General features: G+C 36.8%; 2 protein-coding genes across 8 annotated transcripts in view; both read right to left on the bottom strand.

Annotated features, from left to right (window-relative positions):
- LOC114881767 overlaps positions 1-21,031 on the bottom strand; it is a 38,295-nt gene extending 17,264 nt beyond the window's left edge. For 4 of the 7 annotated variants that reach the window (XR_003790325.2, XM_029198631.2, XM_029198656.2 and 1 more), the window contains exons 1-3: positions 20,823-21,031; positions 20,273-20,468; positions 13,677-13,844 (exon numbers count right to left, since the gene is read on the bottom strand). The gene's annotated coding sequence lies outside the window, so the exon portion shown is untranslated. Of the gene's footprint in view, positions 1-5,683; positions 5,757-8,215; positions 8,490-13,676; positions 13,845-15,582; positions 15,668-20,272; positions 20,469-20,822 lie in introns of those variants that run through there. The other 3 variants (XM_029198645.2, XM_029198638.2, XM_029198646.2) reach the window with 3 other exon arrangements.
- Positions 21,032-21,261: 230 nt separating this feature from the next.
- Positions 21,262-26,553, bottom strand: LOC114881760 (RNA polymerase-associated protein CTR9 homolog). The gene is made up of 14 exons (XM_029198621.2): positions 26,484-26,553; positions 25,893-25,991; positions 25,576-25,815; positions 24,928-25,500; positions 24,737-24,856; positions 24,334-24,644; positions 23,735-24,260; positions 23,468-23,662; positions 23,278-23,394; positions 22,901-23,211; positions 22,494-22,831; positions 22,237-22,414; positions 21,528-22,163; positions 21,262-21,448 (listed from the first exon to the last, which is right to left on the bottom strand). The coding sequence occupies exons 1-14, from the start codon at positions 26,523-26,525 to the stop codon at positions 21,352-21,354; spliced, it is 3,783 nt and encodes a 1,260-aa protein (XP_029054454.1). The 5' UTR covers positions 26,526-26,553; the 3' UTR covers positions 21,262-21,351.
- Between the last annotated feature and the right edge of the window lie 77 nt (positions 26,554-26,630).

The raw sequence follows: 26,630 nt of genomic DNA, 5'->3' as shown, positions 1-26,630 counted from the left end.
TACTGTTTAATGGAATTTCTAACGCGGAAATTAAAATGTTGATGGCACAGTAGAAAATACCGTGTATAGTGCGACACACTGTTATGCTTTACAAGAATTAGACGTCGTTCAATGAATAATAAAATTATATTGCCTTCAATCCACTCTGTTTATTTTCTTGCAAAGTTACATCAAAAGTTTCCTGCAATTAAGGGCTCGTGGATCACGTTCAAGGGATAGGAACGCAATGGAACCAGTAAGAGGAAACGGTACCGATAACGAGACTTTATGCCAAAGTTTTAAGCGACAATCTAATCAACAGAGTTTGCTTCTTCGTCGAAATATTTTTATTCGACCATGCAAAATGTCCGCAGGCACGAAACGCGATCTTTCATACGTACAATTAGTGTGGCAAAAATAATCAACAGTATCGACTCAATTTCCCGCAGGGCACAGGACACGCCAGCCATGTAATAAACTGCCTTCCATTAAAACGACCCAGATACGTGCACGTCGAACTGTGCCATTTTTCGATTTTAGAATTTTAACCCTTCCACCGTGTACGACGTTTACATGCCTCGTTTAACAGCGAGAGGATTAACACAATCGAGCAAGAAGGAAGCGTACGCTCGGGAAAAGCTCTGGTTATAACAGAGTATGATTAATGTCATTTGCGTGACTGTTGAAGAGAACAAAAACGATTCATTAATTAGTAAAAACTGTCGCCTAATGAGCGAGTAGATAGTAATTTAATATTCATATCTTCTCCAACCTTTCTCTTTGAATTCGCTAATTTTTCTTGCTTCTGCAAAAAAACTTGGAGGTGCTTAAAAAAAAAGTCCTATATCGTGAGAATGTTTGACGAGTTCAAACGAAATTCTACTTTCCTTCATATCACAATGAAAATAATACAACATACTTCAGGCAACTTCCGTTCGATTAACGCGAATCATGGATCCAATACGCGTACATTAATTACGATCGACCGTGCACCCTCTGCGAAGCTTGATTGCTGACTGGGCTGAGTTATTAAAAATCCGATAGCCGGTGGGGAATGTAATTTCCCGAGAAGCAAAGCTCCGGTGTCACGCGTTATCTCTCAGCTATCAGACAGTGAACGATCGTCCCGTAAGATTTGCTCTATCCAAGCTTGACTCTGTCTCGACAGTAGAAGATACGAGCGTTGCGGGTTATCCTTCCATTTGCTGGGAAAGCCTGCATGAAATTTAGTGAAATTGATCAAGTTCGAATGAACGAATTTTCCTTTAAAAAAACACTCTTTTCTTCATTTTTGCTCTGTTTCGTTTTAATTACACAAACTACAGCAAAACTTAGATACCTTGTACAACAAAAAACGACAGAGATACTGTCGACGAAGCAATATATTCCGGACCTTATCCAAGTAAAATTAATTAGCAAACTAAAACAATTGTATAAACTGAAGTTTTAAGCGTAAATCAGTTGGTGTAAATTACAGCAGCGTGTAAACTCGGCTTGAGACAACTCCTGATACCAAGATGATTGAATGAAACGTCAGAAGTCGAATAAAAATTGAACGAAGATGGATGGTGCGGTTGAAAAACTTCAATTCAAACAACGCCCGCTAAATATAGCCACTTCGATTTGGTTTCCACTGAAATATAATGCGCCGAAAATAATGGCGAGACGAAAAACGGAATTTCGGTTCCATTATTCATGCAATTTCACGCCGGATCGTGAATAGTAAATTGAAGTATAAAAGGCACGTCTCGAACAGGGTTTTGCAAACGGAATGCAGACGATGTTTCTCGTTGTCGATCAAGTACCCTGTTTTTTGTTTTTTTATTTCACTTTGATCGTCGCTACCAATGATGATTCGACTCAACAAACTGTTGGTTAGACACGTTCAATTTATTATCAGCGATATGGAAAAGAGTTCTCCGGTAATTTTCGAGTCGTCAATTAACCATTTTAACGTTAAAGTTTCATGCACTGGGGATGAAAGTGAAGAGCAGTGAAACGAACGTGTTCTTGGAATTGTGGCTACCTTGAGAGAAACTTTGCCATGATCTTAAATCAAAAGTGCGAAGAACAAGCTGTTGTCGGTTTGAAGAATGATATATACCGTCGTCATCTTGGATAAACGTGGCTCGCTGAAGAATCGCATTAATAATTAAACATCGTGCAAAGTGTTTCAGGTTGTCATACACTTCCACGGACATAGAGCTGGATGAAATTTCCATTTTCATCGATGTCGCTCTTTGGTCAAAACTTAATGAGATTTTGCTATCAGCCATTCAATTTGGGAATAACGATTCGATTTTACGATAAATCAAACTGTAGTTATTGCTTGTACCTCGTCGTTATATTTGACAATAGTTTGATATTTTACGTGTACGTGTACCTTGTAATATCTAGATAGGATATCGTTCTATAAGAATCACAAAATAGCAGCACACTCGCGGTAAAATAGAATACTTTTATAGCAAATGAAATTGATGGCATGCAAAAGTGCAATAGCACACGAAATGGAACGTGTGCCGGTTGAATGACGAGATCCATTAACTGATAATTGCAATACGAGGGAGAATGAAATTCTTAGCTTTCAAAGTCGATACACCTGTTCCAATAACTTATTTCGATACATGATATTAAGACATGAATTAATATTATCAACGAGAACCAATTTTCTTTGAATGTTTCATGTTTCCATAGAGACAAATAATGATTAAAATTATGGAAGAAGGAATTACAACTAATGGAAATTTAATGCAACAACGAGCGCATGGTAAATAAACAAAGAGGCAAGATTCATTTAATTTTCAATGACGTAACATTAATTTATTCCCGGATTTATGGGTTGTGAATTAATTTCAAGCTCTGTCAAAGATTAAATTATCATCCTGCAAATACACTTGTATCATACACATACGATCCTTAACACTCAATCTAAACGACCTATCAAACTCCTAATGAAACTAATACCTTTGAAATATAGTCGAACTCTCGGAAAATACCATTTTGATTAGCTCGTAAAAACAGTGGCAATCCTTTCTTGATTTTCCTGCCTGTCCTCTCAGCCTTTCAACCCACAAATTTCCCCAATTTTCCTCCCTGACATCTATTTGTTTCCATCTGTGCTGCTTCAGAGAGGTGCGATGAGATTTAATGGGACGGAATTCGGGCCAATTCTGGAAAGAATAGCAGCGTCTGATGTTCGCTAAGATTTTTCTCAATTCTCCTTTGGAAGACAGATTTTTCTAGTTCTTTTAGGCAAAGATAAATGTGCGTCAGCCAGACGAGAACGAATATTGCGCGTAGAAATTGCGTGAACGTGTCTCTTCAACCCTCGTTAACAAACTGTAACTACGCAAATTAATCCATTGCTGACTTCTAATTTGAAATTTATTGTTCGGATGAAGATAAATGTGAAACTGGACAATTAAAGAGCAGCTATCGATCGAGACCTTCAATTTTCAAGGACAAAATGATCATTAACGTAGGATTACAATGTCAAGGATATTCTTCGTCGTCCGCTGCGAGGAAATTGCGCAAGAAATGAAACCCGAAGAGACGAGGATACTCTGGAGGAAAGCGAGAACGTAGGATGACTACCTACTTCTATCTGATGGAAAATTTATTTCAATGACCTTATGGAAACGGGGATTTTCGACGGAAATCTTAACTTCTATTCCAGAATAATTAGAAGAAGATTGCATATTAATACACAGGGATAAATGATTTCCAAACTTTGAAGAACCAAATTGAAGAGTGTTGTCTGCCGCGATAAAAAAATCAACGCATGACGTGTGTAAAAACGAAATAGGAATGAAATCACCGATTATCACCCTCTTTGTGGATATTTTCGACGACTGAAAGGAAGAACGGAAATAGGCATAACAAGAATATCATCGTACCACACGCTGGACGTCATTTTCACAACAAAAACGAAAGCTACCTTTGGATCTGAGATAAAGCCGAGACGAAACTGATAGCTTTCCTACCCGCCTCTATGCTTTCGACTGGATAATCATCCAAGTGGGCAGAATTGAAAGAACGATGGATAGAATAGAACGAAATTCGAATTCAAATTTTTCGTTTCTATTTGAATCGTTCGTACAGTAGTATCAGACGATTCACAGACTGTCTGGTTTGGACAGTTCAGAAATCAAAATGTTCAGGTAAATACGCTGACGTCCACCTGTCTCCACGTTATCGGGTATTTATCCGGGAAAAGAGAATATTTGTGACAATCGTACGAGGAAGGTTGAATGTAGATGTGTATGGATAAAGGCTATAGGCAATCGACCAAAGCTTCATCTGTTCAACATCCAAAAGCTGTTCTCTTTTTTCGAACGAAAATTCAACGATTCAGAGATGCGAGGTATCCCCGTAAAAATCATTAAAACGCGTTCGTTTAATTTTACGTCAATGGCTTTAATTCTTTGAAAGGATGAAAGAATTTCATACTGATGCAAGCACTATTTATTTGCATGAATGCTGGATATCGGAATGCACCATCGTATTATGGGTGATTCTAATCAAACCATCGACTGCACATTTCGGTTCGAATTATTGTACAGATGAACGCGTGAATTAATATACCGTTAATTCGATCACATTTCCTTAGACGATACTTAATGTATTTCATTTCATCGTGGAAAATTCAAAAGAACCTTTACCATGGGTCGCCGTTTAATTTAACACGATTAAATAACAAAAAAAGGAATAAAATCTTAAACAGCAGCACTATTATAACGCGATGGAAGCTTAAGATTGAAAATTAATTGATAGAGTGATTTTCTCAAAAAAGGTAATTCTACGTTGACGATTTACTTTCTCAAACACCATTAATCAGAAAAACAATCGGTGTCCTCCTTTTGTTATTTTATTCATGCCCGGACGAAATGAAACATCCACGGTGTAGAAATGATAGTCTTGAGTAAAGTCAAACACATTGTGCCTCTTCTAGCCACTCGCCATTCAGTTTCGAATTGTTTAGAAACTCAGATGGATAGCTCGAGTTATACAACGTTAATCCGACCGACGTTAATCCTGTACTACTATTACGCATTCTACTAGTATTGTATGGTTTACAAATAACTCCACGTTCGTCGTTTATTTAAGTTGGTATACAGTACGACTCTAAAGTGGCTTTGATCCGTACAGAGCATTCATATGAAAATGATGGTCGTTTATAATACTAATCTTGGTACGTTGCATTTTTTTTCGACGTTTCTATAGGTAATATCGCACTAGCATACTATAAAAAAGTACAATAGTCCACATTTGCATTTGCATTACATTTGATGTCCAGAAGACTATAAATTTCAAAATTTAATGCTTTGGTATTAAATTTTTCGAACTTTGTATGTATTTTTTAAAGGCGACGCATAATATGTAAGGAACAATATTGCTGGAGGAGGAGCAACAGTTTCCTTTCAGCAGAAAATTTCAAAAGAAAAATAACCTTCCATTAGGGACGTTCAATTTAAAGCAATCTTTCGTAACAACAGGCCGAGAGAAGATAGGCACTTTCTGCGAGGTGCTGACAAATACAATTATGTTAATAACGTCCCGGCTAAACGGACAGGGTAATCGTATCAGCAAACTCGTCAGGACTCTTTCTTCTATGAAGTTTACATAATATTCTCAGGATCTGGTAGGAATTTCGGCAGTGAGAAAATGTCCTTCAAAATATATATACTTATTCGAGTATACTCACAAGTATCACTTTCACACATCACGTATAATTAAAAGTATCGAATTGATTGATCACGAAATAGGGTTTAACGTTGTGTTTCAGTCGCGAATATCAGTCCGATCGACTTCGAAATGAGGGAATGCTCGAAAAATTGATTTTCTCCGCTCGACGATTACAGTTTTCAGTTCGTAAATGCGATAGGTGACAGACACTGTAGAACATCGCGTTTCACGATCGATGTGCCACAACAAAAATAGAACTTAATGCATTTATTTTATGTCAGACCCGACTGGACGCAAGCAGCTGTGACGAATCGTTCTGAAACACTGTGCTGCCGCAGTAGTTAAAGCATTTCACGTGTCAGACGTTGTATTCGGAGACGCGAAAGGAAGGATTTAACTCGAGACGGGTTGGTGAATAGCACCGTCTGGTTTACGACCGTTCTTTCGTCGATTCTAAAGTTTCCTTTTTCAAATGTCACACGAAAAGTGTGTTCTCTTCGAGACGACAGTTTTAATCGTAGGAAAAAAATTTGGTGGCTATATTTTTTGAAAAATCAATTCTTGGTATTTGATTTCCACTACGTCAACACTTTAAGCGCCACAGTAGAAATAGCCATACCTAGAAAGACACTAGGTGATGTGAATTATTAACTCATTATACTCCTACAACGGAATATTCTGTAACTGTTGAAATCGATTAAAAATATTTTTTTTTGTCGTACTAAAATTACTTGAATTCAGAAGCCGTACGAAAGTTTGTAATTAAATTTTGTGAAATATGAAAGTTGGACTTATTTTCCAGACTGGAAAATAGGAAACTAAATTCATTTCCTAGTTGACTGATATGTATATAAAGTTCAAATTATCCCCAGTGTGAATGGTCTAAATTTCTACTGTAATTAAATGTAGCTAAATTTTAAACTTATTACGAATCCATTTCATGGTACCAATGCACACTCTTAGTGAAGATGAATGGAAGCTAAAGAGAGTCCAAAGTTTCTTGACAAACATTAGCAAGTGAACTAAACTGAAACTTTCAAACGGAAATTCAAAATTGTTCAAACTTCGACAAAATTTAGAACCTGAACTTTTAGTTCATTAACATCGTGATTGTCATTTGTCAGAAACTAGGAGATTAAGGGTAAATACTTAAGAAAAAATATAACTATGTAAAATAATCTCGCAACACAAAAGAGGTAAAGGTGATATTAGGGAGAAAATATTATGAAAACCTAGTGATATCACGGAAACCTTTTAGTATAATTTGTCGTAGGTCACGAGTGCATGTTTTATGACGTTACATGAATACCGACGGCTCAGATTCTGTACATTTCAACGATGAAACGACAAAAAATTGAATTAATTGAGTCGCTTGAAAACCTACTGCAAAACGAATGTATGGAAAAGTCAGTAGCCTTTTCAGAAAATTATACCTTTCGTGTCTTCGTCGTTGGAACTTTAACTCTACGTTTCGTTAAGTAATTTCTGTGAAGTTTCAACGTTTTAATTATGAAAGGATTGAATACATTCGAGAGACCAATTAATTCACTTTCGTAACGATTAATGCATCCTTTAAAAAAGAAAAAAGAAAAATTCATCGATATCATATTAAATACTTCTCGTTACAGCAATATTTTTCAATTTGTTCCATTAAACAGAATTCGGTTCTCTTGTAATACCGACAATACATGTGAAATTTCATAATTTCTTTGCGTATAAATAGGCCAATACCCGGTGAAAATACATCTGCCTTTCCAATTTTTATCGCGAACGAAGAATTCTCCACCATTAATGAAATTGCAAAAATTTCAATTTCACAATCAAATATTTATCTCATGCTACAGATCGTTTCAAAATTTCACGTTTTTGACCCACTTTGGAGCACGAAATCTTTATTCCTGTCACGAAAAAGCCTGGATTTTCGGTTGAAGCTCGAGCGACGAACATGTTCTACAAATGAAAATTAATGCAATTGGGACAAGGCTTTTGTGAGCACACCAAGAATAGGGTCAACGTCCAAGAAGTTCTTCTTCCTCTCTGTTTACAAACGTCTTTAAAATGAACCGTCCTGCGCACGAGGCATAATTATAAGCCGAGGCATTTAGCTCTTTTCGTTTAGCCGCTTTAGATGCTATACACTTTCATCGGCCACCGAAAAATGGCTGGTTTAATTATGACTAAAATTCGCGTTTAATCCCATGAAAATTTTATTGTAGGGCCACTGAAAATTTAGAAAAATACATATCACATAGCTATTTTCATTGTGGCTATCCTATAGTATATCTATGGTTCGAAGAATCAAAAGAGATGGAAGGCGTACATGAAGACGTACACTATCAATGAATCTTCTGAAGCTTTTCAATAAGTTTCAACCATAAATTTACATAAAAATGCATCCAAAAGAAGTATAAAACGCACTAAAAATATTTCGTTGTCGTTACCTCCGATTCTTGAGTGAATAGAGTATGATCGACTACCTCGCGTGTCAGTTACACCAGAAGTTTTTTACAGAAACGAGCAATAACACGAAGAAGAAAGAGAATCGACTTACCTCAACACGGAGAAAAGGTGGTGTAGTATTCATGTCGACCAAGGAATAGGATCGCGAGGTTTCCCGCTTTTCCGTCGGTATCATATGTCAAAGTAGTTTTCTGTTCAAAGAGGCGCGAACCGGAGCACACGATCGTCTTCTCAAGACAATTTATCAAACTAAAACTGATGTAGCTTCGATTGAATTTATAATCTTCGATTGACTTTCATTCGTTCTCAGGGACGGATTAAGCCAAAGTTTGTTTTCGGTGAGACGCACGATCCGTGATACAAGTTCTCGCAGTCGCGGCTCGAAGCAGACTGAACGCACCCCCCAGCTCGGCCAGCGAATAGCGTGACGCGCAGAACGGAGACGCTCACTGATACGCCCTGTGATTGTAGGTTCGACCTTAGCCCACGATTCCCTGATGATTCTCAGGAAATTCAATCAATTTCTTCCTCGATTTTAGACGGTCCCCTTTGATAATTTCCTTTTCCTTGCAATTGCAATGATGACACTTAAAAAATTTTATTGACTGCTTTAGAAAATTTTCATTATTAATATATATATATTTCTTAATGATCAATGTGGTATTGTTCTGTTGATGTAACAAAATATATCCCTTTTTATACCCTTCATAATTGATATCAATTTTCCAAATTTCCGTCTGAAGTAATTAAATCAAATAAATGTCGTTATTCTATCTGATGATGAACATTTTTGTTGTTTTCGCACCACTTACGAATTCTCCACAATCTGTACGGTCAAATTCAGTAGGTCGTAGGTTAATTGATTTACTTTCGTTCTCCCTTTCCTCGGCCGACACGCAATCCTTCTGTTCTCAAAGTTTCTCATGCTGGGAACTCGGCCTCCAGCGAGATAAAATTTCACGAATCAAAGAGAGTTTTTGGAATGTTTAAAAGCCCTCCTTCCCGATGGAGGACGATTTTTTCGTATTTCACGACATTTTTCATTCGCTATGAATCCCCATGCGAAACCTTGGCACAATTTCATGCGAACATACACCGAATAATTTCGTCTGGAATCGAATGTTTCATAAAAAATAAAACTCGAACCGCCGAAACCTCACAACAATTGGCTTTAAAAATTGCTTCGAATAAAAATACGCAAACACGAATCATTGATCCCGCAACCCGCTATCGTTGGTTGAATGATTACGAACAAATAATTCCACAGGTTCGAGAAATCGAACTCGATTGGATAAAAAAACTACATCGACGAAGCTTTCGTAATAAATAAAAGGAGATATGAAAGACGAGTTCTATACTAAAAGTAGGTATTGTATTCAAGGTTCGGGATTACTAGAGCATTTAGATCGACTTTAATTTATGTTGCTTCTGTTTAAAGTTGAAATAGTCCTCCAGTAAGTATGTCAAAAGTTCGTAGTGACTATGTATACATTTTTCACGGTTTTTCATGTTTTATAAACAAAGAACTCTAAGATGCACAAAGATCTGGAAAGAGTGAATTTTAAGAAGCGATCAAAAGTAAAGTAGGAATTCATCTTGGACATCTCGTCTTATGTAAGTTTCAAAAAGTTACATAACGAAAAAAGTTCCATACATAATGTATTTACTCAAAAACTGAGAAGATTGTAACAAGAAAAGGTTTTTTCATAATATTCAGATATTGCTTCAATATTTTACTTGGTATGTACATCAAACAGAGAAAGAGCGTAAAAGTGTACCATATAGTACAAGCTAATATTTTTAAGTAACCCATCGTTCGATTCCAGCCTGGAAAGACACGCAGATTCGACCAACTGGATCGATGTTCTTCCGTAAAATATGTAAAAGATAGAAACAGAGAAATTGCCGGGAGGTTGTGTGTGCACGCAGAAGAAGAGCGGTGAACCCGGACGATCGTTAAAATCTTAGACAGGAAGGGTTTAAATCTTGCCGAGAAATTTCAACCTGTCCAATCTTTCTGCATTTTTATCGATAACTATACGCTTCGGGGCTCGATAAAATTAGACACGAGGTTATTTCTCGCCCTCGCAGCTATTCCACTCGAATGCAACGAGGAATATGAAAGAGCAAACAGGAAAGTTTAATCAGCAAACCTAATTAATTATTCGCTTCATTTCAATCACTTTATCAACCGCACTTCCCGATCGCAATCTCTTCTTTCAAATCTTTCGTTTAATTACAAAAAATACAACCAAAAATCCTCAATGCCCGCAGTAGTTTTACACCTTCTGTGCTTTGACTGAACAGAAGAAGTATTCCATTTTTATTTATTTTTTCTTTAATCTCGACTGGAGGCTCTTTGAAGAAAAGGTTGTACATTATTCACGTAGTCACGTTTTCCTCTACTTCTCTGTCTGTGTGTACGTGTCTAAGTATCCGGACAAATGTTTCCTGTCAAAGGATTTGTTTATTCCAGTCTTTTAACCGAGAAGTCTGTAACAATTGCAATGATTCTGAAATGTTTATATCCTCGAATGACACCCTTAGTGGCAGAGAGATATTCTGAAAGATGATACTCAGCTCTGTAGGATCTTTTTTTCTTTACATACAATTCTTTTATTTTGTGGAAACCGACCTTTGTTTAAAATATTTTTATTTATGATATTCCTTTCAATTTTTAGAACTGAACCTACACAAAGAGGTCACAGTATTTCATAATTGAAAGCCTAATTTTGTAGTTAGATTCTCAGCATATGGCTTTTGAAATGGAAAACAAAATGTTCCTCAAATAAGTACAAATATGTAAAGTAATAACAAAGAAGAACGAAGTATGTATCCTAGGGTAATGCAGGCTGCATAAACGTTGACTTATACTACTGTTTTCGAATATTGACTTATACTACTGTTTCGTACGCGTTTCTGATGTTATAAGCCACGCGTTATAGAACGTATTAAACAACCTCATGCACAAAGAATTTCTCACTACAAACGCGACAAAAGCTTCAGATTGCTTAAACATTTCCTGAATGTCTCATTAAATTTGTGCGGGTTTTTTACGCTTTGCGTGGCATTTAGAATGCTCAAGGAAAAGAAGAAATGTTTACTCTCGTGATATTGCATAAACAGTCATATTTATGGAATACTCGAGGGCATACGGGTTTGCCAGGGTTGCGAAAAGATACATGCCAACCAATTGCTTCGCGAAAGCGTTAAAATTCAAATTCTACCGATCGTATCGGGAAACATAAATTTGCATGGTACAGCATTTGGAATCCATTTTAATTGAATTGATTAGACGCAGGTGTGCTCTGCTTTGCTCACCATTTTGTAGTCGACCTGTCCTTCAGCAGAGGTTTAACGAGTTTCTCTTAATTTTACCTGTTTGCACGTCCATGTCGTTAAAATGAATTTACCGTCTTCGAGACGTCGAGGCGCATAATGCAACAGGATTTCGAAGGTCTTCCCGTGTCCGCTTGCGAGAACAATATAGTTGCGGTTTTACATCTTGGAAAAGGTTGGATTCCAGTGAAATGGTATCATTAAAACGCCATTTAAACTGTACCGTCTTCCATGGGATTAAACTGTTTTTCCGTTTTCAGGGATAATGTAAAATCTACTTTCGTATCTGTACGTAAAAAGATTTTCAAAACTGCTCGAAAAAATATTTTCCTAGGGTATTTCTTGTCTTCTAAGATAAATGTTTTAACAGGAAAATACGTATAATTAGAGAGAGCTAGGTAGTTGAGTGTTGATCTTCAAGCTAAATAAGACCAGTGGTGGTATTCTCAACATGAACTTAATTCGAAGTTCGACCGGATGCTAACAATGGCTCATTGTGAACTCGACCATTGTAAATTGATTCCACGCAACCGCTTCCCTTCAGGCGAACGTTCACATTTCGCGAATGCAATTATACTGTTAGCCATCATTAATAGCCTCGTGATTCGGAAAACGAGGAATTATAAATACACGACATAATGTTTAATTCAAAGGTTAGCATTTTCACGGTGATAATACTTTGAACGAAATAAAACACACTCTTGCAATTTTAACACCTCTATCGCGAATCGAACGAATATAAGATTAGCGGGCATAAAAAAGAGCACCCTTCTGTAATTTCGCGAGCGACGGTCCTTGATAATGAACCGGTTAATCAAACGAGCTTTTAGCAGAATCGATTCTATCCTCGATAACTGTAATTTAAAGCTGTTAAACCGTCCACGATGATTTGAACCATTAACACTTCAAATTTCTTGTATAATTCGAAATGGTTTCGCGATATTTTCACAAGAACGTACAATATTCATAAAGGAAACACAGAACGGGGTAGCTCACCCAAGGGTTGAACAAGAAAATTTAATTGTTTGACTAAAGAGTTTTAATATTGAAAGAATTCAGGACACCAACAGTGACCTTTCGAATAGAAGAATAGCTTTGTAGGAGGCAATTATAGTTGCTTTTCATAACGAAGAGATTCGCAAACAGAGAACCCGTACTGCAGAATAGTAAATATGTATAGTAGAAACTGTGTATGAAAACTGCTGTTATAATTAATTGTTCCGGTCGAAACTCTATACACTTAGGTCTAGAATCTATAGTAGTTGTTTTACTTTGCGTTAAGTAAAAGCAACTTGTTAAGAGAAATTCGCGGTACTACGCCAACGCGAGACGAAATTCGTTCGTTGCCACGAACTTCACAACGTAATGAGTAGAGGATGTAATTTACACTTCGCGTTGTTGTATGTAAATCATGCGACATTTACCTTTTGTTCAAACATCGGCTAACCAATATTCATCACTGGTTGAATCGTTGGTTCGTTTCGTTTCATTTAGCGAAATTCGCAATTTTACGAGGCTGGCTTGCACTTTACAAAAGTTGGCTCGGTTATATGAAAATGAGGCGCTTTGAGTGCACGAAATTTTCGTGTAGTTTTTTTTTAATGTGCACGTATATCAACGTAATACTTCATGTTGTGCAAAGTTACGTACGTCGAAAATTAAATAAAATGTTATAATGTCAAAAATGTGGAAAATGAAGTAATATTTTCAAGCTGCTTGTCAGAGAAGATATTTTATAAATGCTTATCTTTGTATAAACGTTCACAGGTTATTAATAATAACCTGAACGTGTATGAAATAATTATTGACGAATTTTTCACGTATTAAGTAGTATAAGTAAACAACAGCCGCGCCAGATCTAATGGGGTTTCTTTAATGTTTATTGTGTCCGTATTAGAGAGGAAGCTTTGTTAGAACCGCGTTCAAACAGGGTAAGATTTTAGGGTATAACAGCTCCTTGTAGAAACAGGGAAGAGGGTTCTTTTGTTTCGAAGAAAAAGCAACGCCTCCATCGAATTACATCTTACAATCCAATTTGTAAAATCGTCCCTCTATTTTCAGCAAGGAAGAGTGTTTTCCAACACACTCGAGGAATGTTTCTTTCTCCTCCACTTATCGATTTCTATTTATTCGTCACTAATTAGTCCTTGAGTCTAAACGAAATTCTAAAGCCCCCCAGAGAAACGTGAAGAAGAAATTTAGTGTTTCCTTACCGAATGAAAGTAGAACAGAGACCAGCACTGTATTACCGAGCTTCCAACCCGATTTATAAAGTCGTTTCTTCTCGTTAGAAAATGTCTTCGAATAGTAGCGAAGTGTCTCCATTTTTCTCTTCTTAATTTCATTTCCCAGACAGTTCCACCAGGCTCGACCTTTCCTTTCTGTAACAATTTAAACGATTATCAGAATCAAACTACACTTTATTATTCTTTCAAAATTTTAGGTCCTTTTTTTTTTAATCAAAAATGATCGATAAACAAAAACGGTCTGAATTATCACGAATATCAAACGAAGGCAACAAATTGTTTGCAATGTCACGATCTTAGCCTTGAAACGGGATCGTTGAATATTTGCAAGAACGAGTAACCTTCATTTGCAAATGAGCGACCGCAATTTATCAGGGATCGTGAAAGAGCGCCGTGAATATTTTGTTTTTATCAGGACCGAATGGTTTTGCTGTTTTCTCGTCGCAACGAGAAGATAATGGCGTGATAAATCTCAGTTAAAAGCAACTGGTGCACAGATACTGGTAGAATCATTAGATAACAGAAACACGACCCTTTTTCATGCGATCGCATACGTGTATCTTATCGTGATACATTTCATGTTAGAGGTGTTTTAAAGTTGCCATTTTTCTGAACATTCCGCTCTTCGATTTGGAAAATTTTCAGAACAAGTTCTTTTTCATTCGAACTGTTTTTCTCGTTCGAACGAGATTCAAGTGCTTTTTGCGCAAAATGTTTTATGGGGAAAAGTCAATATTTAAGAGAATAATTCTATCGATTATTAACAGAAGTGTTCGAAAGTGTTGATAATTTCTTATGGAACTCGCTGTATAACACTTTTAGACAGCAACATTTATCAAACTTTATTCGTAGTTGGATTACCATACATATTGCTGTTAATGGAAATCGAGGCGGGAAGGATGACAGAAGAATGAATCTTTTCTCACGTCGCGTTGTAGAGCAACTTTCTTTTTTGCTCGGCAATCGAATTTCGATTTCAATCAAAAGAACACGCTAGACGGCTCTCCGTCAAGTTGATATTTGCCATGAAAATGAGTTTGGAAATTAAATTTCGCTCGACACGAGCCGGTGATTAATTTACAAAGCTTATTAATGAACTTCTTAAAAGAATCGATTGATATTTGACGAGTTACCGTTCCGTTATTTTCCAAGGAATAAATGTCATCCTCGATCAGCCGATCGTAAGTTAAATCAATTTTCATGCATCAACGTTTTTAATCTCAATAATTGATTGACCTTCGTATAAAAAGAAAATAACGATAGCCTCTTGAATGGCACGTTACGCTTTTCCTTGATCGTATTACTTTCTGTCGTAGTTCTGACATCGCTCGATCGACGTCGCTTCGAAGACACCATTAGCATTGTTCCTTTTTCCGTTCCTCTTGAAATGGTTCTTACGCTTGCTGTCACTTTATCGTGCTCTCTATTGAGTTGTATCTTGCAGACGTTTCTTCTTTTGTACATCGTGCCACGAAAATTGCTCCTTTTTCCAGGGGATACGTAAGATACCGTAAACTGTTTCAGGAAATTCTGGAAACGTTTACACAATTGCCCTCGGTGAATCAAATTGGACAATAAAATAAGTATTGCCCGAAGATCCCTGAGAAGCATCACGTTTCGATATAGCTGTTTCAAACCCGTGATACTTTCGTTGATTCTCTTGCAATGTACGAGAACGCGAGTTATTTGTTACTTTTCCTCTCATTTTCGTTGTATCGCCGATGGAAAAATAGACTCAATTCTATCGTTTGGGAAGCGAGTAATAATAACAATATCAGTTTATACCGAGAATGATTGGCCAAATGAAAACAAATATCAAGGAATAAAAAGGTGATCTGGAAATATCGCGAATATTGAGAAAGAAATTGCTCACCTCTAGATATCCGCACATTCTATATCTGCTGATCGCGCGTTAAGAATTGGTGCAATGTGAATATATGTTCGATTTAAAGAAACTTCGTATATTCGACTTTCCGCTCGTGTATAGACTCGAGGATGGCTCAAGAACGAATGAACGTACGGTCGCATTTCAGTACGGCTGCCGCTGTTCGCCGGTAGCTCGAGTGTTTATTCAAAGGGATTATTTCTACTTCGAGTGCGCCATCAACTCTACCGGTTTCTATCTTACACTAAGTCGTATAATTAATCATAGATTTTCAAACGGTATTATGTTACGATCAGTAAATACAATTATTACCGGTTCTACATTGGCAATTCAACAATAACAGAAGTTAGGTAATAAAATAAGTAGGCAAGCGATTGATTTGCAGTAAAAGTAACATTAACAGAGTTGGGACACAATATAGCAATTAAAAGTAGGGTTTAATTGTTGATAATGTGGCGGAACACGAATTCAAAGCTCACGCGATAGCGTAATTCCAATTTCTCTCATAGACTTAACATGGGTATCGGTTTCTGTGACCATTCCTTAAGGACACCACCGATCTCTGATTTTATTCTATACATATAAACACTCACAGTGACCACTGTAATCGGCTTGCAAAGAATGGTCAAAATTGATAATCTAGATTTTGAATTAAAAAGTCACAAAAATTCCGATTAATCGTTTAATAGCGGAGCTTCGCTCCAACTATACCATTTGGTTTCCCTTCAAAAGGGTAAAGGACATGCCTTCGACCTATTTCCAATGCATTCCACAGTGGATCAGGACTCACTGACCTCGAACAAATTGCTACCACTTTGTTTTCAGATTCAAAAATTCCAACGTGTTCCTTGAGCAACAAATTAAACACAGCACTAATTCTTTCGTTTCAGCTTCTTTTATAGAAAACGATAAAATGAAATTGATATTCTTGAATTACCGAATGATTTGATAAAAGGAATTTTCCAAGAGGATTGTTTTTTTCTATATTTCAATGACCCCTGGCTCGGGCGAATATAAAAATACTGGAAAAATTGTTGGAGCATCTGTTCGTGACATGAAATTCAAGTGACGTCATGCTTGAATTCCCCTGCTGGTGGAATGCACGCTTCAAAAATTGTGAAAATATTTGTTTTGTTGTTTAAAAAGTACGTAGAATGAAACACTCGCGTTGGGGTTTCATTCGTATGGATGTATACAGCAACTTAAAAATTTCCCTGGTATACACATCGGCCAGTGACTCCTGAAAGCTTTAGATCAACCCTGTCCCCTTCCTTCGACCATTATCCTGCGCAGCTTTCGGATTCTGACCTTTTGCTTCTGTTGAATTTCTACCATTGACCTAGTATCTTAAGAGCCAAGGGATTTGAAACTGTAATTAATTCCTACGGATAACGTAAAACGAGATCAAAATCAAATCTGAGATAACATAATTGGGATTTGAGAAAATTTCCTAGAATAAGATAATTGTACGGAGAAATAACGTATCTCAAAATGGAAATTGTGTTCTGTTTGCAATAATATTGGGAACCTGATGAATATTAAATGTATGTATGCTGAAACACTAGCACAGGTCAATATTTGCTCTATGATTAATTCAGTGTTGATTGGGATTATTATTCGGTATACCCTGTTCAATGGAACGATTACGAATAAAGAGGATATTTGATTTTCAAAGGAATGGACAGGCGTGTAATTGGAATCGCCTTTCAGTTGAATGGTAGCTCGTCGTGTGGCTTTCTATGAGTTTCCATGATACACTGCGGTAACGGATTACGCAAAGAACTCAACCGACTGGATCATACATAAACTTGTAATTGCAACCTTGCATCAGAATACGTTCATTGTGGCTTCTTGTGGCTGACGGGGTGACACAACTTCGGTTATTCTGCTCGCGGATTACGTTAACCCTTTTGAAGATGAATTATGTCATCGCTACGTGGCCGAACGTGGGCGGTGAAATATGTGTATACGCGAATAGACGAGAAATAAATCAGGCCTGATGGGAATAATTGTGCGTACGAGCCCCTCCATTCGGTTAATATCAAAAGCTCTCAAAAAAGTTACAATTCGCGTACGTTTTAATCTCCGCAAACTTCTGAAACGAAGTGGCGAGCGCGAGTGAAACGTTTGGATTAACGAAAATTTAACATTATGTTACGTGAAAAAAGGGAAATAGTTCAAGGTTAAAAGTGCAGAAAGCTTTCGTTGTTGGAGTAAATATTAATAATTAGATGCTCGTGCAATACGAGGAGAATAAGCTCGGCGTGAAACGACAAGGATAAGTTCAAGCTCGCCGTCGAGAGCAAATAATGTTATAATTAATTTCAAGTTCTCGCAACCAGAAGAGAAATAAGAATCTCGTGTCTGCACTGCTTGGAAAATGTCAGGGTAAAGTATGCTTCTTAGCCTTTGGAGCAAACAGAATCGCGATTGTTGTTGTCGTTAGTTGCTCTTTCAAAGTTTAAATTTATATCTTATATCGCGGTGGGCGCGGCTTGACTTTCATGAACGAAGAAGTAATATCGCGAGCTGCTTTTAATAATCTTGAAGTTTCTTCCGCTGATTTTTCGAATCTAACGAAATTTCGTTACACGAAAGAACATTCATTCATTTCGCGAAGAGATACCGATATCACTTTTCTCTATGACCCTCGTCTTTCCTTTGTACATAAAGCAAAAAGTAATTCGTTTATTCAAGGTCACATCTTCAGATCTTACCTAGAATGTTACGCTAATTGCACTCGAAATCTTTATTTCTGCAGACAAAGGCCTGCTTTGATATTAATGGCGTGCATGAAATTACACATCGGGAGTGGAAAATCAACGTTGAAAACTGAAAACACGCCGACAAAATCTGAATAGGGTGCTTCGTGAAACAATATGTAGAGTTGTTTAAACGCGTATCTAACTTTCACACTGTAGTTTATACAATTAATTAACCGTTTACATTAAAATTGCGCCTCAGGTATTTTGCTTGCAGCTAATTAATCATAAAACGCTACACGTGTTCGGTTGATTTCTGTTTCGCTTTATTAAAATTTGTTCCAATTAAAATTCCATACCATAGAATCTCTGGTATAAATTGAATTTCTGAGATCAATAGACTTTGCTAACTTTCTTACTTCGTAAGGTAAACCACGACTCTATATAAAGAAATGGAAAAATAATAATCAGACTCGCCACACGTTCGTCTATCCGAAGGGCAATGCCTGAGAGAAGAGGTTATCGAATAGAACACACATTTTTCAAGACCCTTCGGTTTATAAGTGGGTCACTGGTGTCCGCATAATACCGTTCGATCCCCTTCGCACTGAAGAAATATTGCATTCCGCATCTTTTCGAAACGGGGTCGAACACAGGCTTTCAAGTTGCACAAGCTCCTTGGATTTTGTGAACTCATTATTATCGTACAGCTACGTAATGGAGTACCTTGTTTCATGAATAATGGATGAATCTCTGTGTTCCATAAACATTTTTCAATTAAACCGGCTATTACTTGTGAAATGAACAGGCACAAAATTTCATTATGTTTCGAACGAAAAAAAAAAAGGATTAAAAAGGTTACATCGTGTCGAGGATTAGTGATAATCTTTGTTCAGGTGTTTGATGAATTGTCGAGGCAAAAGTGACGGAAAAGATTTACACGATACAGATTAAAATCAGACTGTTGTGAGATGAAATATTGTTACTATAATTTTCCGGTATTTTGCAAAATATGTAAATGAAAGAAAAAAAGAATAAATAATTATTGTTTTAAAGCTGATTCAAAATTATCATCGTTGAATTAATTCACGTCGTTCCCTGCTCCAATAAAATTGAATATTGAACGATAGCTCGTTATTTTTGGCATTTGCCAGATTTCTGTGAGTTTTCGAAAGGATCAAAGAAACACCGAAAAGCGTTTTTACGTTGATCACGTTTGCTCGTTGTAACGAAACCCCTGATCGTGAAGGGAAACAGCAATCGTTGTTTAACAGAAATAAAAAAGAAATCGGTCAATTTACAGTAGCAGCCGTTCGGCAAAACGGACGCGTTTCTGATTTTATTTCCGTTTCAAACAACCTCGAAACACCGAGTCTGTAAATAAGGATTTCTAAAATATCGCTTTATGCAGAGTACAGTGAAATGATGATAAAGTAATTGCAACTACATCCTCGTTTGTTCGCCGAAATTTCTTGTAAAAGTTTGATCAAGCAGATAGAATGTTAAACATGCAAATTCAAGACCAATCAAAACTCGCAGCCGCGGGACTATTCTATTTAACCAGTTTCAAGGTACCCGAGAGATGATAAATAATTCTCTTCCAAAAGTTTCGAACTTACCGAGAAAGCAAATAATTCTCGAATATCTGTCATGCATTATAATGTATAACACGAAAATGCCTGAAGCCTAATTAAAACTTTTATCTTTTCGACGTAACAGGCTGTTCTACGAAGATAATAATGTTCATATTGAATCAAGTTAATTAACTGTTAGAATAACAGAAAGTGTGTATAAAAAAAAGGAACGACGGCTAAAGATGTTTAGTGAAGAAAAAAGAAGACAAAGACGAAGGTTTTGCAGTCGAGCACGAAAAGAAGAGAAATAAATCCAAACTCTTGGGAGTTGAATTGAAAGGGTAAACATTTCGAGCACTCAGAATCTTCGTAGCTTGAATAAAAGTGATATCCTTTCCTTACCTTCATTGTGTTTTCTTTCACTCCATCCACGTTTTTTTCTTGCTTTCATTGCAAACTGCTTCAGGATTTTTCAGGAATTTTGTAGATTACGTCTATCCAAAGGATTAAACGTTATAATAGAATGATAAAGTTCAGCGATGTTTGACAATGTTTAACGTGATATTTGAAGTGGATTTTCCAGGCATTATAATTCCATCTGAAAATAGTGTATCGGTTTGTTTAGAAAATAAATTGAAACAGAAACGCACAAGTAAAACAAAGTAAAAGGTCATATATGTCATTAACCACAAAAAAATTAATAATTTATTTCGCGTCGACTATCTAGATCGATATTTTGACGTATGGGTGATTAATATAAATTCAGACATTAGCTTCAATGTTTTATTTGTGGTCTTTTGTATAAAACAATTTATTCGTTGTGAACACAACCTCATATATTGTTTACATTACAACTGGTTAATGTAATTAAGAAAAATTATATTCTACAAGTTTTGTCTTTTATTAAATATATATTTAATCAATTTAAAAGTGCAAATTGAATTAAACCTACCTGTTTATTGTACAAAATATCAACAAATTAATAAAGAAGCAAAATGTGTTTGTAGAAATCCAATTAAATTGAAACTTCTCGAATAAGGTTACAGTCATCTTCCGTCACGAATCAATTCTTTTTAAAATCACTTTGAAAAGCGGAAATTTATTATTCTCACATTAAATTGTTAAAATTGCAACTGAATAATACCGGCAATAAACAAGAACACCGAACAAAAGGTTACATTGATGCGCGGTTATGTTTACTCTCGTTCGATTCGAACCTCAGATGTATACATCGATAATCTCGAAAAAGGATCGAACCACTGCGATATCGAAGGGACGCCAATATCGGGCGCCATCTTAACCGCCAAAGTTGTCGGTCAGTTCGAACGGTGTTTCTTTTTCGAATATAACACGCGTTACGAAATATTTCACGGAAGTTATATGTGCAGTCGGTAAACTTTACCCGTACAAAAAGTGTATAATGCACAGTTAAAGTGAATCTTTCGCGAGTGTTTCTAATTACTTCAACTCTAACATTGAATTTACTCGCTGTCGCTTCCGCCACCTCGATCTGAACTTGAATGGCGAGAACCAACGTCACTGCCCGATACAGATTTTCTGGATTCTGGAGTAGCAGACCTGAAACAACAAATCATCGATCATCAAAAGCTGCATCTTCGTACGAGTAAGTAGATTTTAATTATTATTATGTATGTACCGGGCTGAACCACTAGGACTGCGACTTCGCGAACCACTCTTTGATCTTGAACCCGAACGCGATCTGGACCTTGAAACAGATTTCGATTTCGATCTGCTTTTGCTCCTGGATTTTCGTCCCTCCGATTGCGAACCGCTTCTTGATCCTGATCTTGACCTCGATCGTGAGCCTGCCTTTCCCGAACCAGCAGGTGATCCTGATCTCGATCTCGAACCACTTGCTGCGGATCCTGATCTCGATCGTGGATGAGATCCGCTCTTCCTTGATCCACTACGCGACCTTGATCGCGATTGACTCTTCCTTGACCCTGATCTTGACCTGGAACCCGATCTCGAACGGGATCCGCTCTTTGCCGAGCCTGATCTCGATCTAGACGGACTTCTTGATCGCGATTGACTCCTTGATTTCGAGCCTGAACGCGATCTGGATCGCGACATGGATCGAGATCGAGATCGAGACACTGATCGTGACTGAGATCGTGATTGAGAACGCGAACGCGATCGTGAGGTACTTCGGGAACGGCTTCTGGATTTTGATCGGGAACGAGATCTAGATCCTGAAGCACGAGAACCTTCTGAATCAGATCTGATTCTTCTGCTTCCGCGGCCACGACCGCCTTCGTTACCGCTTTCACCTCTGAAAAATATATTTTGATGCGTTTAGTACACTGCGGTTAGTGTAATCATTATATTGTCTCGCGTATGCTTACCCGCTAGCAATTTTAAGACCCCCTGAATCACTATCAGATTCACTAGTCGATATGGTTTCTTTAGATAATGGCATTTTGCCCTTTGAAGTCTCAGCAGTACTTTTTCGGGATGTTCTATCCTTCCTGTTGGTTCTAGTTTTCCTTCCACGTTTTGGCTTGGGTCGGTCGCTTTCTGAACCTGAACATTGAAAATAGTTTTGTTGCATTTGCAAGTGTTGGGTTTTCTTTTTATTACTGAAGACTATAAACTATCTTACCACTTTCTCCACTAGCCGCTTCCTTCTTACGTCTTCTTTGACCCTTGCCTTTCCTTTCTTTGCGTTCGCCACTCGCTTTCCTTTTGCGTTTCCTTTCCCTCGGTGCTTCTTCTCTACCCTCGTCTCTTCCTGAACCACCACTATCACTAATATACTGATCAGTACGTACTCTCTTTCCTTTCTTTCCAGGCTTCTCTGAAGGCATTTCGCCAAATACCAAAGCGTTCTTGGTCTTTTCAACATATTCTTGTCGTTTCTGTAACATTTCTTCTTCCTTTTGACGACGCAATTCCTCGAGCTTTCGTTGTTCTTCAGTCTGACGCATTTTGAATGCTTGCCTATGATAAGATTGTTATTATCACATTGGTAAACTTGATAAACTAAGTATCAATGGAGTTTAAGCTTACCTTTCTTCCTCTTGTTTTCTTCTAAGCATTTTTTCTTCCTCGTCCAATCTTCTAGCTCGAGCAACATGATATTGTGCTTGAGATAGTAAGTCCTGACATCTTCTCGCTTCTGTTTCTGCAAGTTGTTCCATTCTGTCTCCGTGTGTCGATAAGTATTGGAAATACTTATGCGAAAGTCCTAGTTCATGAACTGCTTGCAGTACAGTTGTCAAAGTTGACTTCTCGTCTTTCAAAATCTGCGTCGCCAAACGTTGAAGTACAAGCGCAATGTTGTACAGCAAAACCGTATCTTGTGGTGCTACTCTTCTTGCCTAAATATTCATTGGTGTTTTTATTGAATGAGTATACTCATAAGGCAAATGTATATCTTGATTTACCTTTAATAATGTTAATTTTGCTTCCTTCAATTTACCAGCCTTGAAGTAAGCTCTTCCGAGATATTGCAAAACTTCGACGTGGTGGTATTTGTAAAACTTACGAAGACAATTTTCGTACTAGCAAAGCACATTTATTAATTAGTATCATTAGCAATATTCTGTAACAGTAAATGTGAAAAGTTAAAGTTACCATTTGAATAGCGCTAACAAATTGTTTTTGCTCGACATAAATGTGTGCAATGTTTAACCAAACATCGCAAAATTCTGCTGTTGCTTCTCGAACCTGAGCAAAAATATCTCTGGCTTCATTTACACAACCTTTGTGCGCTAACACCGCTCCGATTCCGTTCGCCGCCCAAATATTTTTAGGATCATTTCGCAAAACCTAAAAATTTCGATACATATATCCACTGTAGATAGAAATTCTCTTTACAAATAGTAACTCTTATTATAATACCTGTTTATACATGGCCAGTGCTCTGTCTTGATGACGCTTTTCTCGTTCTTTATCCTTTCCACTTTGATGCAATGTTTGCAACCAAATGTTGCCCAAGGCGATCAAAGAATAAGCATCGGTACTGGTCGATGGGTTTTTAAGAATTCTTTCGAATTTCTTCTGTCCAGGACCCCATTCCATTTTGGCTAAATGTAAATTACCCAAAAGGGACCATGCATCTGGATGTTCATTGTTTATTCTCAAAGCATCCTTGAACCAATCGGAAGCTTCATAAATTTGCCCTTTATCTCGGGCCATACAACCAAGTCGTAAATAACAATCCACATAATTTGGATGTTCCTTTAAAATGTCTTTGTACAATTTTTCTGCTTTATCGAAGACACATAAGGCTTCGTTTAAACGTGCTAAATTATATGTTGTTGTAACCGCGATTGAATTATAGTATACAGAATCATGTAAGGCATCGGTTTTAGAACGTGCTAAAGATTCCTCCAAATTTTTTCTAGCTTCTTCTAAATTCCCAAGTCTGAAACATACGATAAGCGTTATCGAAGAAAATATATAATGAACAAAGTTGTAAAACAGAACATTGTGAATACCTATAATGTAGAGCTCCAACATTATTTAAAATTTCTGGCGGTATATCCGCCTGAACTTTTTCTTTCAACATTCTAGTTGCAGTACCATATGCATTTAAGGCTGCGTTAAGGTCACTTTGTTCTAATATTTGAGCTAGTTCAATCCATGCTTCGACATCGTCGGGAAACTGTTCTGTTACTTTTCGGAGATGATTTTTCGCAATGTCTCGTTTCGATTGAGAACTTGAATTAGCATACAACGAACCGAGAATTTTCATCGTTTCGTAATTGCCAGGTTGGGCTTTCAATACTTTCTCAAAACATTGTGCAGCCTGTAAGAAAGAATAGTAATTTTGTTCTGAATTGAGTTGAATTTATTGTACTGTTTACTATACTATAAAAAATAATAATACGTTATACTTACATTTTCTGCATCACCGCGATAGACGTACATTTGACCTAAACCAAAGTGAGGTAATACAAAAACTGGGGGTGCAAATTGAGTTGCTTGATAATAGTATTGGAAAGCTTGATCATAGTCGCCCTAGAATAATTGAACTACTTGTTAAAACTTTGATAAATATATAAATTCATTTATACTGAAAATAGACTTACCTGAACATGAAATGCTCTAGCTAATTGATAGCAACTCTCGGCGCGCATAGCTTCATTTTCGGTATTGTGAAATGCATGAAGTGCCAAATGCTGTACTTTATTATAGTCTTTTTTAAAGAAGAAATGATTAGCCAAATGGTTTAACACCATAGGATTTGTTGAATCAATTGTATAAGCTTTTGATAACATTTGTACACCAGTTCTGATACTTTCAGGCTGTTGTTGATTCAGTTTCAAAACTGAAAGCCCAACCAATGCTCCGACACATTGGCCATCTAATTGTAAAGCTCTTTCAAATGCTAGACGTGCCTTTTCTTGATTATTTAACTTCATAAAACAGTGTCCCATTCCTAATCTTACAGCAGCTGGGCAATTTGGGTTTGTTCTTAATGCCTTCTTGTAAAAGGCAAGGGCACCACGATAATCTTTTTTGTTGAATGCTATGCATGCTTTACCAAGTAAGGAGGGAATATTGTTGGGAGACTGATTCAGCACAAAATTAAATTGGGCATCTGCTTGATCCATTTTATCCCCCTCCAAGAGGCAAAAGTAAGCTCGGCCAAGTAAATGATTCTTTAATATAAAACATATTATTTAAAAAATATTCAAACAATTTTAAGCACCAATTACATTATAAACAACATGTACCTGGTCATACATAATGATCTTATCAGCTGTTGTATACAATAGTGTGGCTTTTGTGAACAGATCTCTTTTCTTATCTTTATTCTTCTCTCTGTTGGCTTCTTGCACATAATATGCAGCCAACATGTCCAATGCACGCATTTGATCTTTTTCATAGTCACGGTAATCAATATTAGCATCAATTCGAGAAGACTCAAGTATTTTAATAAAATCTTCAATTTTGTGTTGCTTGTAGTATTCAAGCTACAATAAAAACCAATGTGTTTTACTATGTGATACTTTTCTATTACACATATTCTTAAATAGTTAAAGATACATACGGCCAAATTGACCCAGATGTTAAGCTGTGCATGTTCTTGGCGTAAAATTCCAAGAACTTCATCACCCTCTGGTAACTGATCTAGGTAGAGTTCTATTACCTAATAGGATGCAATTTAAGGATTAAACTGATGTTTACATAATACTAATCAATGTAGATACTGATAGGCATTTAATTAGACAAAAGTGTGTGAAATATTCAATTTATTAAAGAACTTCAAATAACAACTAATGTTCAGTTTTATATACAAAATACAAATAGAGGATATAGTGAAAACAGCAGGAACCAAATAAAGCCAATAAATTGGATAAAAATAATTTGGTTAAAGTGAAATAATAATGATTACAGTATTTTATTACAGAACAAATTGTGATGTGTTTGAATAAATGTGATGTATATAGTGCTATGTAATGTGTACGACGTATTCGACAAGCATCCTGTTTGTAAAGGTTAGGTTCATGGAAAGGTCTTCTTATCACGAATCTTTAAGGAATCTCATGATGCGTTTAATGGATGTGCAACAGGAACAGTTTACTTTACTCCTGACGCCTTAAAAATAATAAAATTGAGAATTAGGAACAGAAATATTCACCTCGTCTGTGTCGCGTAACGGAATCTCTATAGAACCCGCCATTGCGGCTTCATCACTGATTTTTACTACAGTGTGGCCAACAAGTACAGTCAACAAGTGTAGCCAATAGATGGGTAATTAAAAACTGTATACACAGACTAAAAATTT

The sequence above is a fragment of the Osmia bicornis genome, chromosome 1 (assembly GCF_907164935.1).
Source record: "Osmia bicornis bicornis chromosome 1, iOsmBic2.1, whole genome shotgun sequence".
Taxonomy (NCBI): domain Eukaryota; kingdom Metazoa; phylum Arthropoda; class Insecta; order Hymenoptera; family Megachilidae; genus Osmia; species Osmia bicornis.
Note: the sequence above shows the minus strand (reverse complement) of the source record. Positions and strands in the feature narration are given on the sequence as shown.